The sequence below is a fragment of the Pieris brassicae genome, chromosome 9 (genome assembly GCF_905147105.1).
Source record: "Pieris brassicae chromosome 9, ilPieBrab1.1, whole genome shotgun sequence".
Classification (NCBI taxonomy): Eukaryota; Metazoa; Arthropoda; class Insecta; order Lepidoptera; family Pieridae; genus Pieris; species Pieris brassicae.
The window spans coordinates 14390435-14406600 of record NC_059673.1 but is presented as its reverse complement, the minus strand read 5'-3'; the positions used below and the strand labels follow the sequence as shown (position 1 = coordinate 14406600).

Here is a 16166-nt window from a genome sequence, read left to right as displayed (position 1 = left end):
CATATCCGGCAAGGCCTACCTAGTCCAACTTTACCATTCACGGTTAAATTTTTTATCAGTGCTACATATACACACCACCTACTACGTCATCATTCGTTCGTGCATCGTTAATAGTTTACAAGTGTAAAAATATTATTTTTTACTGTAAATTACAATGACCATTGACTTTTATTATTCCTTACTACTTCTACCTTACATTTGTTATAATTATTAAAATTTTATCTTTGTGCGTCTATAATAAGAATTTTTAGTTGAATAAAATGATAGATCCAAATGGAAAGTTATGGAAACAAAAAATAACTCTTCTAGAAAAGTCATCTCTTTTTATCGCAGTGTAAGCACAATTTAGAAGAAGAAAGCAGAAAGAATGTAGAAGAGAACTTTTATAAGACTGATTTGTTTTCTATAAATAAGAGATGATGACATCGCTCGAAAGCGATTAGGCCGCCAGTTATATTGTAATGTAACGAAGTGAAAATAAATAAAATAATAAATAAACAACAGGGCTAGTAAGTATTAGAATCAAAATGCCTTAAATAAATAAATCGTTGGCCATAAATCCGACTATCAATCACATGGGAATGTTAGCAATAGTACCTAGGTATGCCTTTCACTAATTCCATTTGAATATAAATGAATCTACCCTAGAGTGTCTTATTGCTCGAATGCCGGTAGCTACACCGCATCGATCATAGGAAGGCTTGCGGTTAACACTACGGACAAAGATCTTGAAAGTGAACCTGTGAAATGAATTATTCAAGTGCAACAGTAACCTGATATATAATAAATTCCAGCTTATATAATACGGAATTCTCGTATTTTCCAGCGTTATTGAATGTTTTAAGGCACTTGCCTCATTATGTTCAACCAGCTGTCTCGAGTAAATCGGTAATGCGAAGTTCATGGTATTAACTTTAAATGCCTACCCGTTTACATATACATTTATATAATTTTATTGTAGACAGTTTTCTATACATTTTCAAAAACGATGCCCTTATCAAATTATTAAGAGAAATTAATGAGTTTTTTTTAATAAATAGTTCTTTGGCTATAACTATGACATAATTGACAAACTAACTGTTGTGGTCTCGGGCAGAATGACCAGCGCTGTGTGTCTGCTCAACAGCATAATGCTGAGCCAGGGCCAGTTACAACCACAACATACACACATTATTAAAATGTACCTTATTCCTTTATGTTTTATCATTTTTGATTATTATTATTTTGCGTCTTTCCTTAGTATTAAATGTTATGTCTGTATGTCTGTTATTTGATTGAATTACGCTTCTCGCTTGAAAAATTTATGTAGATAATTTTTAAGCATGTTACCAATGAAAACAGATCCGTAATACACTCACTGAAAAAAAGTGGCTTGTAAAAGTTGACTTGGCTTTTTTTTTCGCTTTTCTTAGGCTGGTTCGTTCGTGTGAACTTCGTTTCGCCTTAACATGATTTTAATAAATACCTACGTATAGAAGATTTTGAGAAACCATAGACCGTTCGCATTTCCGGAATAAAAGCTTAAGTATAAAATAAAATTTAATTTTTCTCGCTATATCCTTTCTCAGAGTTCAAGAAATAAATAAAAATTACCCTAAATTGCGCTTAGCATCATTAGATTAATTAATATTTTATTTTTATTTTACAAAATAATAAATCATGAAACGTTACCTTAAAAAACAACTGTCTTTGTATAAATATAAGCATAGCAGCCTAGGAGCGCAATAAATGCATATAAAAATAGTTTTCAAACTTACTTTTTATGTTGCTAAACGTTAGCATATAACTTAAGAGCAGTGTTAACCTAGTGGCTTCAGCGTGCGACAATCATCCCTGAGGTCGTAGGTTCGATCCCCGGCTGTGCACCAATGTATTTTCTTTCTATGTGCCCATTTAACATTAGCTCGAATGGTGAAGGAAAACATCGTGAGGAAACCCAAAAAGTCGACGGTGTGTGTCAGGCACAGAAGGCTTATCAGCTACTTGCCTATTCAATTCGCGCCATTGTTTTTTTTTTAACTTATAACTGACCGTGTAGTATGTTTATTGGCGTATGCGCTAGCAAATACGTTATACTCTTGCCATTGTCGGTGTTTGCTCTCTATGTACAGAGCCGAACTTGCGTTGCCGAGCTGGGGTCTGTACGTCATGCTCTACTCGATTTTTATGTCTTGAAAAAAGTGCTCGACTAGAAGACTTTTGAATTTTTCTGTTATTCAGTGTTTTTATAAAGATTAGGCTATTGTAAATATGGTTATGAATCCATCCTGTTATTGTTTCGATCTGAATGTTGTATTGAGGTGAAATTTAAATTCCGATAGCATAAAAACACTTGTCGCTAGAACCTGATTTCGTGAATCTAGGTATGTTAAGTATTGTCATGAATAATGAATATTATATGCAGTGAGTTGCAAAAGTCTAGTATCATAAACGAAACGTTTCACTATTCATTCCTTATAGAGACTTTAGAATAGTCAATATTTAATTTAATCAATGGCTCGGAGTTTCATTTTGGTAATTTAAACGGACATTAAAATTCTCCATTTGTATTTTTGTCTTTGCTTTATGGTTCTTGAAGATTTTAGAAATTTTAATCATATTGAAAGGGGTATATTGTCTATGCTTTCGTACATATGTGAAGACCTTAGTCTATTATTTTAATAAGCTTTCGTTAAGGAATTTTATGAAAGTGCCAAAATTATCTTAATATTGTTTTTAATTTAACAATACTTTACAAATGTTATAATAATGTAAGCAGCCCACGGCTACGGGATATAAATTTCGTATCACGTCCACTTGCGAAACAAAAGCGTTACGAGATTCTCTGTAAATTCACTAAACATCTACCGTTATATGAACTTTAAGTTTATTTAACAAAATGTTTTGTCTCGGACTTTATATCAAGGAAACTATTATATTCTACTCACAACTACGGTACTTTATTTTAAATGTGCCTTACTGAATGCCTTACTTACTTACTTACTATGCCTTACGGAAAAAACTGTTTTTGTTTTAATGTCAAGAAATGAATTTGTCTTTATGTTAAATTTTACTAAATTCCCTGTCGTGTTGATGCATATATAAACATTCTGTGCGTGTGTATGTTAAACTTCTAAATAGCTAGACCGATTTTGATGTTATTTGTATGTGTCTTGGAAAGGATTCGAAAGTAGAAATCTAGAATATAAAAGTTTTGAGATCACAATGGATTAATCACTTGATTATAAAAGTGAAAACCGTCATTATTTTAATGAAATTAAAATAATATAGCGCGAAAGTATTACAAAGTTTCTAAGGATATAAATATATTTAACCTGCTGATTAAATGGTAATTTATTCATACAAATGTAGATCACCAGTGGCGTGCATGTCGGGCGAAAGCGACGGACCCCAGGTTTTAGGGGCCCGTCAGACCTTCAACAATAGGGAATTTAACCGAATAAACTATGACTTACACTCAAACCATTTAATCAATGGTGACGCCCCAAAGAAAACTATTTATTTATGAAATACGATTTAACAAGGGACGTTCAAGTGTTACGTAAACGGGCAGGTGGCTCACGTGATGTTATGCTCATTGACACTCACGTTGCCAGAGGGCTCGCAAGTTCGTTACCGGCCTTTAAGTATTGGCACGCGCTTTTTTTTAAGGACCCTACGTTGAATTGCTTCGAATATACATCGGTGGGAAGCTGGTTATACATAATATACATAATGGTTGTGCGCTCCCTTATGGCATGGTAAGGAATGTTGGACCCTGAACTCTAGAGAGGGTGTGTTCACTTAGCTGAGACCCCAAGCACTGTACTGATAACTGCCGTTTAGTTACGATCCCGTTTTTAATAATCAGTTAAAGTGAGCGGTATCCTCGACGGTTTCTAATTTCACTTACAGTAAATTGTTAGACGTTGCTTGTCGATTATATTTAAATTAATACCTAATTAGAGGTGCGTACGAGCGCGTTTTTACTATAAACGCGTGAACTTAATGCGTTCTAGAATTTTCTTTTATAATTTTATGTGACTACAATTATACATATATTTTATATGTATTTCTACTTTATACTATTTGCTGTAAACAAACGTTTGTACCAACTTTTACATTTTATATATCTCGTAAAAATTTAATTATATTATAGTCTTACGTTGGAACAATATTCACGATTTAAAACTTACGTAATAAACGGTCTTTTTAATTAGGAAAAAGGTTTTACTTTCTGTAAAAATAATTATGAGTTCTCTTTTGAGCTTTGATCAGAAATTCAGTTTATCGTATAAAAAATATAAATAACGTTACCTTTGAAGTAAAATGGAGCTAATGATCTTATGGTAATAGATGCGAGGATAAAATAAAAAAGGAATTGGTATGCAGCAGGTTGCTTTCTATTTTTAATCAAGGGGAGAAGGGCGAGGCGCCACAGCCTCTCATCTTGGAAGTTGGGATATAGTTAGGCGCATTCCGTCATAGAGTCTCGAGCCGCGCGTACGAGCTGATATTGTTTACATATAATCCGGTTTTGAGTGTGGACAATTACTGTTTAGTGCATTTGTTTAAGTTTATAAACATTCTTAGAGGAAACAACTGTAACGGATATGGGGGTTATAAGGCGGAAAAAACGTAAGTTATATTGGTTCATATAAATTGTTTTAACTTTCGTTTCCTTATATTTTATATAGTTAAAATGAACAAATATAGAGTGTTGATAATATTCTTAACCTATATATTACTAATAATTAAAATAGAAAAATAGATAATGGAAATAAATTTAAAAAGTTTTTGTCCCTGCAGCATTTCCTCGATACTTATCTTATATATTTTGGTAATATTAATAGTATATTGAGTATTAAGCCGGTACAAGAATTAAATAATAATAATTGGGTTTCCTCACGATGTTTTCCTTCACCGTTCGAGCTAATGTTAAATGCACACATGGAAAGAAAATCCATTGGTGCACAGCCGGGGATCGAACCTCAGCGATGAGAGTCGCACGCTGAAGCCACGAGGTCAACACTGCTCTCACTAGAATGAAATACTTATCAGTTAACCCGATAAAAAAGCTTTTTGAGTTCGATCATGTGTTTGTATTGACATTTTGCGGCAGGTGACATTCCCTACATACCATAAGGCGGGTGCATTGATGAACCTAGTTTTTTATATTAACATGCTTCAAATACTCTTCAATCCATTCAACCGTAGTACTATCCTGGAGCACTGACCTGGGTTATATTAAAATGTGAAATCCTAAATAAAATAAATAATTAACAAAATTGTATTTTTTAATTAATAAATCGACAAGTTAAATTATGAATCATTATTTCGGAGTTATTAAACTGTTCATCAATTAACATTCTACCACTAACTTTGTTTTATGGCCTACATTATTTATGTTCGTTCTTTGAGGATTTACATTTATATATTTGATTGATATACGTTTTAGATTTATGGAAAATTGAATTTTAATCACTTTTCGTCTATATTAATTAAGGCGTTCACAACCAAGAGCAAGTGAAAGGGGACTGTTCTTTTGTTTTTTCCCTGGCACTCACTATCAGGGGTATTACCTAGAGTATATACCTAGAGTCAATTCTATGATAGCAACGATAGTAAAGTAGTAGTAGCCTAAGAGGAAGAGCCTAGTCTAGTCTAGCTTAAGAGATTTGTATATTTCATAATCTATATAAATTACAATATGAAAACATAATGTAAAATAATGTGTTTTTAACAAAAGTAGCCATGCGCAGGTGTGGAGGTAAATAATGTACTCGTTGTGATGCGGTCATGGTTTATGTATTTACCCTAAAGTTATTTCGTAACTGCGTATGATTGTTTTGATGATGTCATTGTTACGTATGACGTAATCGATATAAGGATTGGTTCATAAACAGATAACGGTTACTTAACTTAGTTATTAATTAATATATCAAAGTTAGAAAGCTGGAAATGTCCGATGCTTATCATCAGTAATCGGGCATCACTTATATTCCGTCGAGATTTTCCGTTCTAATCAATTATTTAAAACTACCTTAACTGGCGAGAGATCAATAAGACTTATACTATGAAACACAAATTTTTGAAGGCTTCTATAAATATATGACAACCATACGTGACAAATTTTTTTTTGTAAAAAAAAAACAAAAGACGTCATTTATTACAGAATACAATTATCGTTTGTATATTTTTTTAAATTATTTTTTATGTTTTCCAGCGTTTAAATATGCCCTGAACTTGCACAAATATTTCAAGGACATTATCGCTCAGCCATTCGAACGAGCAACAATTCATTTTATATATTATAGATAAATGGTTTACTTAAGAGTAAAAAAATAACAATTACCAATTGACACTTTCATGTAATATAATATTGAGATTAGATGTTTACGTTGCAACGGATGACTGCGTATGGCTTCTGAAATAGATAGCCGATGATCGGACTTCCTTGAAACTTTACCTCGTTAAAGTTAAATTGTATGAGCTTCTTATTGGATTGTTTCATATGGTAACTTGGCATTATTGCTTCTTGGCGCCGTGCTTGTAGGAAGTGAACAAAACAATTATTAATAGTGTGTATATGTTTGCCTATACCGTATAATTTTGTTTGTCCTTTAAGTCTTTAGTTAATAAATGTTTGATGACATCTATTTACTTGGGAAGTCAAACAAACGTAGAATTTTTTACTTCTGTGCCTGGCACAATCCATCGAGTTTTTTTTGGGTCTAAGACATGCCGGTTTCCTTACGATTTTTTCATTCACTGTAACTAGCGAGTGTTAAACGCACAGTAAGTCCACAGTGTATAACATGGATTGACTCGAACCTTAGGGATGAGAAGTAGACGCCGAAACTGCTGAATTTTAAAGAATTTTACGAATAAAGAGGTGTCTAAAACAACGTATACATGAAATAAATAAATGTTATATATTGTTTCATTTATTTGCTTAAATCAAATATAAATGCTTCGATATTTTACACGTATTTGTCATAACCTTTGGCATTGGTTCAGACATAAAAAAATATCCATACAAATGCTATTAATTCAAACGTGATATGAATACTGATTTGAGCTGGCACTCTCAAAACGGCATTGACTTTTTTCCTTTCGTATTTTGTATAGAAAAAAATAAACAAAATACATACACCATACTATACAGTACCAACACGTTAATGCCAATATAAAATATGTATATTATATAAACTGTATACAATATCGCTACTGTATTTTTGCTCTACAATTTTAAAAAGGTATCGAAATAATTTTTTTGTAACATTTTTACATATTTCTGCTCTAAAGTTTGTTAGAACACACAAATTTTCATATATTTTTTGCTTTACGTAGTTGGTGGAAATAGTACGGTATTGTCAAAAGAGTTGGCCTGGTAGATTATAACAACGCAACTCCTTACGACGTCCTCAAACGGCTTATACAAGAAATAAGTAAATATCATAACATAACCGAGGTTTATTTATAACTGTATTTATCAATTTACGTTATCGTGATTGGAGACGGGAGCTCGGAACGTTTAACCATTATTTACAGTAATCATTAAATCTAATCTCCCCGCTATTTGTCTTAACTGTCCGTAGCTTTTTCTGCGTCGATTTTCGCCCATTTACTTCCCTGGCCTTTGTTATACCGTACTTTCACCTGTCTATTGCGATTCGTAAATTATCATTCCTAGAGTGTTTCCCAATGAAATAAAGACTACCGATAAACGATGGTCACGAGTCCTTCTTAAATCACGACTTGATACAATTGAGATTGAGTGAAAGTCATGATTGGCCATTGTAGGGATAGGGCGGACGTAATTTCTCGCTTCATCTTGATTGTCGTGTGAACTCTTGTTTACAAATGAGTTTGTGCTGTCAGCGTTTGTTAGCTCTGAATTATTGTTTTACTTTGGCCTTTTTACATATAATTAAAAATAATTGCTAAACTTATAGCGTGAGATTTCCCGGACTTTTCCTGTATGTTTTGCTTTCATTTTCTATCAATCTATTCAATTAGAACGAATAATGTAAAGTATGAAACATTTGTTGTCATTAAATGTTATATTCGTGACCACATTTGGTGATGTGATATTCAAGTGACCTTGTTACCCAAGTTCACTTGAATATCACATCACCAAATGTTGAGCAAGGATGCCGCAAAGCATTGTAGCGGCATCCTTGGACGCATTAACACTATCAAGGGACCATAATTACTCACATTCCCTTAATTAACAAGCTCTTATTTACTTATGAATCCCTGGTACTTGTAACATACTGGTTCCAATAAATTAAACTGCTCCGTTCAAATCATTAATCTAAAATCACGGGAAAGAGTTTACAGGAAATGAATCGTTTAGAAATAATTCTCAAAATTGTGCCGGAACTTAAAAACTCGCCTTAGTTTAATATAATTTGTTTAAGAATAATGTAATGAATACGATTTTGTGTAATGAAAGTTAGTAACTAGGAAACATTGCAGCTTCTCACGTTATTCAAAACCGGTATTAGATTTGACTATGAGGTTCGCCTTACAGCTAAATTGGTATTAATTAACCGCTTATTCTGACAATGATGCAATCCGAAAAACAATATTCTGCCTATAAATGTCCTTCACTTTGACAAATGCTCTATTGTTTGAAATAATTTTAGCACAAGCATTGAAATGTTTACACAGTAAATATGGCTATATGGCGTATAGTACTTTGGAACGCTGTTCGATAATAATTTATATGGTGGATTTTTGAATGATATACTGATGTTTTGTTTCTTGGAGTTGTTATACATGTTTATTATAGGTAAAGTACATAGCAAAGTTGTAATATATACAAATATATTAATAATAATTAAACATAGAAAGTGAGTTTGATTTTCTTCCAAATACATCAACAGAAATTAATTACACTTTGCTAACATTTCAATTTAGTAATTGCATACAACTAGATATATTTTAGTCATACTTACATTTTTTGATGTCTTCGAAAGGAGTTACTTAAAACCTCCACCATTAAAATATAAGTTTCAGTCTTGCTAAAGATAAAATTGGCAAAACTATTTATAAAAATAATATTATGTACAGGTGAATCAGTATCGGATCGTCCTGAAAGCGAAACGAGAATACCAGGCGAGCAGAGATGCATGGAAGTTAGAATTGCACGAGCGGCGGGAGGGCTCGGTCTCAGTATAGCTGGAGGCAGAGGATCTACACCTTACATCGGTGATGACGAAGGCATATTCATATCGCGGGTCACGCCTAGTGGTCCAGCTTACCAGGCTGGACTTAGGGTAAGTAATTAATGATTACATTGACAACATATTTAGCATAATCCATCCAAGTAATAAGTGTTAAATCTTACGACGAACAAAAAAGGTATTTGATTTGAGCGAAACGAGTTTTTGCTAAATTTGCGGTTTACGTATTATAAAAACCAAGACTTTTACCGCAAAACAATTGTTGGATATTGTTTCTATTAAAGATTACAGTTACATTGAAAGGGCATTATCGTGAATCTATTTCACAGATTCATGCTCCAACTTCTTAGCACCGTCACGCACTTAGTTCGTTCACGTTTAACCCGAGTTCCGAACCAAATCCATTGTGTAAGATGTTGTTTCTTGATAGGAAATTTAATTAAACGTAGAAGTGTCCCGGACCTCAGTTGCCTTTGATAGTTCTTAATCTACTTAATGCATATAATGCAGTGACTTTTGCATTTTCTTCTATGGAATAGTATCGTAAGTAAAGCTAAGCCAGAATTTTTTTTATGATTTAATAAACGATAATATTTTCTGCCTTAAACGCCACGATCGTGTCCAAATCGGCCAAAAACTAGCTAACGTCTTGACTGATTAAAAATACTCTATAACGTCTTGACTGATTAACTGATTAAAAATACTTTCAGGTTGGTGATAAAGTACTATCCGTTAACGGCACTTCTGTTATTGAGGTGGACCATTACTACGCCGTGGAAGTTCTAAAGGCCAGTGGAGCCACACTCACGTTAGTTGTCACTAGGGAGTCTCCTACGTCTACGAGGTATTTACATTATATTTTATACCTCTTTCAGCGCTTTGTAATTGGTATCGCACAGTGTAATCTGTAAGTTCTATATTCATAATATAACAATACTTGTTGTACTTGAAGTGGGTTGTTTTTGGAGCTGTATTGAAAGAATTCAGGAAGACACACTACATACTCGTTTTAAAAATAAAATTTCTACTGAATGATTATGGTACTCCGCACCCCTTCAAACCCACTTCTAATAAATAAAGCAACCATATATATTATTCAACTAACTTAAATTAAGCTACTGCGATTCCGATGCAATTAAGATACAGATATTTTATAAATTAATATTTCAGAACGCATAGCCGTGCTCCTAGTGGAGCGAGCCATCACTCAATATCTACGGCCGATACAGTATCAACACTCGAGAATGGACAGGTAATCGCATGCCTACCTTATCTGTATATCTCCCTCGGATAGAATTGATAACAGACTATTGAACGCAAAAGATACTATTGAAATAATCATTAGCTCACTCAATATTGCATAATTATTTAGCTCCCTTACTTATTAGACAAACGCGAAACCAGATCTTTTCCAAAAGCTCTGGGTTTGGATAAAGGAAAACGGTGTTTAAATTTTATATTTAAAGGATCATTAGAAACTTATATGCGCTTAGTGATAATAATAGTTTGTTTTATATAATAATATTTTTAATATCAACTTTATTAGATTAGATAAGCTATTTATTAAATTTTCCTAAATATAAGATCTAATATTTAAAAATTAAACCTTCAGATATTAACCGGTCGTGGTATACCAACGAAGCAGTTAATTATAAGCAATCAGTATGCGCAAGAGTTGGAGCCGGAACAGAAGGACCAATTGCATTTTACGAGTCCGATTATATCATCATCACCTATTCCTTCACCTACTCCAGCCACTTATCACCGACTTGAGGCTTCACCACCTCCCGCTACGCAACCTTATATACCACCAGGTAAATTTTAAATTTAAGTAATATATATATATATAAAATGTTTTCAAGGCACAACTGGTAGTCTAATTTATTTAACAGATTTTTGTACTTTGACTTTGGCTGGTCTACTGAGTAGTAGCCAATACTCTATCTATCTAATAACTTTGTTTTAGATTTGTGTAACATATTATATCCAAAATGATTATAACAAAAAAAAATATGTAGCATAAAAGATAAAAAAATACTTAATCAATTTCAGTGTACTACCAAAAAGTCCTAGTACACACGACGCTTATTCGTGACGGTGCCGGGCTCGGCTTCAGCATAGCTGGTGGAAAGGGATCTCCTCCGTACAGAGATGACAGTGACGCTATTTATGTCTCTCGGATATCCCCACAGGGGGCAGCCGCTAAGGACGGAAAGATGGCTGTCGGAGATAAAGTTGTGTCGGTAAGAACCATTATCATTTATTATGATAATACTAATAGATTTTTTTAATGTATTTTTATTTGTTTTTTTTTTTAAATGAAAACTTGTTTATATGTGTATTTCCGAATTTAAAAAAAAAACAGATTAGCAAAAGTTTTTATATAAGAGATGTAATTCAATTATAAAACCTTTTTGAAATGAAAACTTCTTACTATACTAATTTAAATTGTATATACACTGTTTAATTCTTGATCTCATTTTCTCCGACTCGATAGATTTAAAAATGAAAAATTGAATAACCTACATTTAGATAGTGAAAAATGTCTAATTTATAAATATTAATTATAACAACGTTTTTAATCATCGTAGTTTTTATCAGAATTAATAAATTTTAAACTTAAAAATTAAAATAACATTTGTCTCATCTTGAAACAAAAAATTTTGAAAGTTTAACTTCTACCACGTGTGAATTACACACATTTTTTTTCCTGTTTTGTGTTGTATTACTATACTAATTGTATGAGTGAGTGAGTTGAGTCTATAACCCAAATGAGCTATTGTACGTGAATGGCAACTACAAACTACTGTAATTGAGCAATATATATTTTAGATAAATGGTGTCGACATGGAGAACGCTTCGCACGAGGCCGTTGTGGCGATGCTTACGGGTCACGAGAGATTCGTCAGACTTGTTCTCCAACGCAGTATCACTCCTGAACAAGGTGAATGATAAAAAAAATATTTTAATTAAAAAAAAAATTGTATTTTTTTTATGTAATAGGAGGCAAACGGGCAGGAGGCTCACCTGATGCTAAGTGATACCACCCATGAACACTCACATTTCCAGAAGGCTCGCAACTGCGTGGCCGGCCTTTTATTATAAATTATCGTGTTTAGATTCATTATCAACTGCTATGCGTAGGTTCGATCCCCGGCTGTGTACCAAGGAACTTTCTTTATATGTGCGCAATTAACATTCGCTCGAACGGTGAAGGAAAATATCGTGAGGAAACCGGCTTGCCTTAGACCCAAAAAGTCGACGGCGTGCGTCAGGCTCTTGCCTTTTAGCTCATGAAACAGATACAGAAATCTGAGGCCCAGACCTAAAAAGGTTTTGGCGCCATTAATTATTTTTTTTATTATATTACTGTTTTTTAAAATGTATCCTTATTTTTAAATTAATCATAAGGTAAGTACTAGCGATAAAAATGAAACTTCATATGTAACCTGATTAGAAATTTAAGATTTATTTTCAATATCAGGTTGTCTTATTAAATATTACAATACAAATTTGATTAATCAAATTTCCAGCGGACGCCCTAGCTCGAAAATCGACGTCAGAAGATGTGAGAGAGCACAAAACAAGTCTCACCAATTTGAATTCGAACAAACCAATTGCAAATCACGTATCACATAACCACACAGCTCCACGAGTTACGACACACGTTGCCCCACAGATCGCCCCACAAATCGCCCCACAAATCGCTCCACAAATCGCTCCAAAAGCCCCACTAAAACTTAATATACAGTCACAAAATATCCCGCCCCAACCAGCGCCAAGGAAACTTAGTCAAACCAACGGAACGGTAAGGATGTGAAAAGCTTTTTTTATACGACTGCTATACGATGATGTATTGTCAAATGGTTTTGATACTTTATCTGAAATTGTTTATAATTTTATCAAGGCAAGAAATGTTCTATTAAAACATTTGTTAGTTTGTATTGGTCTGATTAACGGTATATGAAGTTTTGATAGTTTTCTGAAATATGTGTTGTGTGTTGTCGGTATTTTTAAGTCATTTATTTTTCAGGTGTACGAAATGATTATAAAAAGTTTTGATATTTGGTCGAAATGTGTGTTGTGTATTTGTTCTTAAGACGAATTGAAAAATTGTATTCTGAATACAAATTTTGATACTTGTTTGTATCATAGATTTAAAATGTAAAATATAATACTAACCTAATGTAGTATAGTGTACATTAGTAGTTAGTAGCTTTCCCCGCTTGCGTTAATAAATAATTGTTACTGCAGGCGGAAAGGAAGCCAACTAACAGTGCGAGCACGCCTCTAACGCCCGCCGGTAGATTGCACGGATCTAACGACGATGTCTTCGACGACATACAGGTAACGTATCGGTACGGGCTATATGTAATGACTTAAAGACCAGACAATTAATTGACTTTGTTTTAAGCGTGCTTTATGATAACAAAACGTCCCGAGGGTAAATAGAAAAATGTATTCAATATTTTTATATATATAATAAAGTCTGGTCTATAAGTTATTATAGTTCCTGTGACGTTTGCCGTATATTGAAAAATGTGAATGCAATCTTTTTGGCACACATGGCGGATCGTGGTGATGGTTATCGGCTTAACACGTTCACATCCATGCAACATAAGGACTTTAAACGCTTATTTATAGTCACGTTAAAATGACTAGTAATAAGTGGAACGTAAGCTTGTCCTGCTTAAATTGCTTTACACGTGCACTATATATAGTCCAGCCGATAGTTCGATATCTAAACTGTTTCGTCTCGAAATAAAGAGCTCATATTTCGTGATGATAGGTGATGATATTGTAAAACTATTGGTTTGGACTTCACTGCATTATAGACCTTACGCTTATCATATTTGAGTTTCAAATCCAAATATTCATCGTCATTCTCATTAACATCATTGTTATGATATCTGGATTTGTTTGCAGATAAAGTTGTAGTGTTTTTGCGAATGAGTAGTGTTTCATATGGCAGGGGATTGAATTAAAATAAATAGATTTAATATAAACACACGTTGTCATCGTAGTTATCGCGACTAAAACTCGTTATGGTACCCATATATATTATTTAGTTAATATTCTAGTTTTATTCAAGTAATTTATTAGTCTTACTAGTAAACTTGAAAAAAACTTTTAGTTTATAATTATACCTATTTCAATTTGCAATTGATTTGTTTATTGTTCTGACTTATAAAAAGGTAATTGCTTTTAAAAAATTTCAACAGGTTTAAAAAGTTATTTTATAATGTAATTTTACGTAATTTTTTTTAGAAATTTTAGCATTTATGAACCTATCCAAATTTAGCTACAAAACCTATATCTAATTGTTGTATATGAAAATATACGTAAAATGCTAGTAATAACGGTTACCGTATCGAGTTTTTCAACTAAATTGATGCGATGTGAACGTGTTGAGCGCAGCCGGCGCGGCCGATCACGAACGAGGAGTTCCAAGCGATGATCCCGGCTCACTTCCTGGGCGGGCCTCGGGCTCCGGCCCCGCCTGCTCAGGGGCTCCGCATCACCGTGGAGCGGCCTCAGGCCGAAGTGCTTCTGCCTCCCGCGCCCTCCGCCCTCGGCCGCGTCACTGAGACCATCACCAAGTCCACTTTCACCGAGACGACGGTCACCCGGGTCACAGATAACCACCTAGCGACGCCATTGATCATAGAAGTAAGATATCTGTGTGTCTGACTTCACTTTTAACGGGGATAACGATTTATAGACGCGTTTGTTCAGAATACATTGTTCAATGAAAAAGTATACGTGTTTTAAAATACATACTATAATTAACGAGAAATAGTGTAATGTATTAGAAGTTACAAATAATGGAGTTAAAAATGCTACTCTTAAAGGACTACTGTAGCGATTTTTGATATTTCAATTGAAGTAATATTGATACAAAATTTCATCGAAATCGGTGGTTAGGTATATACATATATATATACTAAAATACTAGTATCCCTCGTTACTCGAGCTTTATAGTAGAGAACTACTTTAAAATCTAAACTAGCAAAACAAATATTTTAGGTCATATCATTATTTATGGTCGTAAAATAAATTTAAAGTTCATTAGTTTTAATAAAAAAAAGAATTTATTCGAAATAAATAGCAATTTCCTTATTTATATAAAACAGACGTGTAATTGAAAACAGTTGCTTAGGTATTTTTGAATGTTGATTTACTTTAGCTATTTGTTTCATTTAGCTATTTGTATATGTCGTAAACCGATCGTACTATTATAGAGTATCTCATAAAAAAACATGCTCTAAAAGCTGAAACAGTTAGTTCTATTTATCCAAAGATTTGGCCAGATCAGTGTTAAACAGAGACCGCTAAAGTCATGAGCACTCACCATAAATATATTACATAAATCATTTATAAAACATTTATTCGCGGTACCGCTTCGCGACAGTATCGTCTAGTATATAGTCTAGTATATACGGAAAAATATCCGCTAAGGGTTCAAGGCTTTCACAGTAATAAAACTAAAATGTCAGTTTTTGACAGGTTGAAAGTGAAAAGCTTTAACAAATTCCATTCGTGCTTTCGTTTAGTTACAATTACGTTCGAGGTTAGAGCATAGGTTTTACATATATATTGATTTTATTTAATGTGCTTCGAGTACATAGTTGTAGTTATACTGATGCATCACAGCAGTACTTGAGTAATATATTTAGAAAAAAATATATAACTTAGGCGGATAGCAAGGCCATTTCCTAAAAGTCTTTGCATTTTTTTTAACGACAGCAGCCGATTAGTACTGAAAAGTTCAGACGAAATGCTTCTCGAAGAGGCATCGGTAAGAACAAAAATACCAAAACTACAACTACATTTCATGACATATGTTTGGGGTTATTATATCCATAGAAAGCTTGTTATTTATTATAGTATATAAGTTTTCTCGTAACTTCGTGGAAATTGAGCTTGATTCCACGGCAGTTCGATGAAATATGCTGTTTATGTTTAGTTTTTAGTTGTTAAGGTAGTCTTTAA

General features: G+C 33.4%; 1 protein-coding gene across 15 annotated transcripts in view; it reads left to right on the top strand.

The window, feature by feature from the left end:
• Positions 1 to 16166, top strand: part of LOC123714088 (protein lap4) — a 77355-nt gene that overhangs the window by 48532 nt on the left and 12657 nt on the right. For 13 of the 15 annotated variants that reach the window (XM_045668193.1, XM_045668194.1, XM_045668202.1 and 10 more), the window contains 9 exons: positions 9061 to 9266; positions 9884 to 10017; positions 10344 to 10425; positions 10786 to 10987; positions 11226 to 11416; positions 12006 to 12117; positions 12707 to 12981; positions 13428 to 13520; positions 14592 to 14843. In XM_045668193.1, the coding sequence (XP_045524149.1) occupies positions 9061 to 9266; positions 9884 to 10017; positions 10344 to 10425; positions 10786 to 10987; positions 11226 to 11416; positions 12006 to 12117; positions 12707 to 12981; positions 13428 to 13520; positions 14592 to 14843 (1547 nt within the window). Of the gene's footprint in view, positions 1 to 4469; positions 4618 to 9060; positions 9267 to 9883; positions 10018 to 10343; positions 10426 to 10785; positions 10988 to 11225; positions 11417 to 12005; positions 12118 to 12706; positions 12982 to 13427; positions 13521 to 14591; positions 14844 to 16166 lie in introns of those variants that run through there. The other 2 variants (XM_045668206.1, XM_045668197.1) reach the window with 2 other exon arrangements.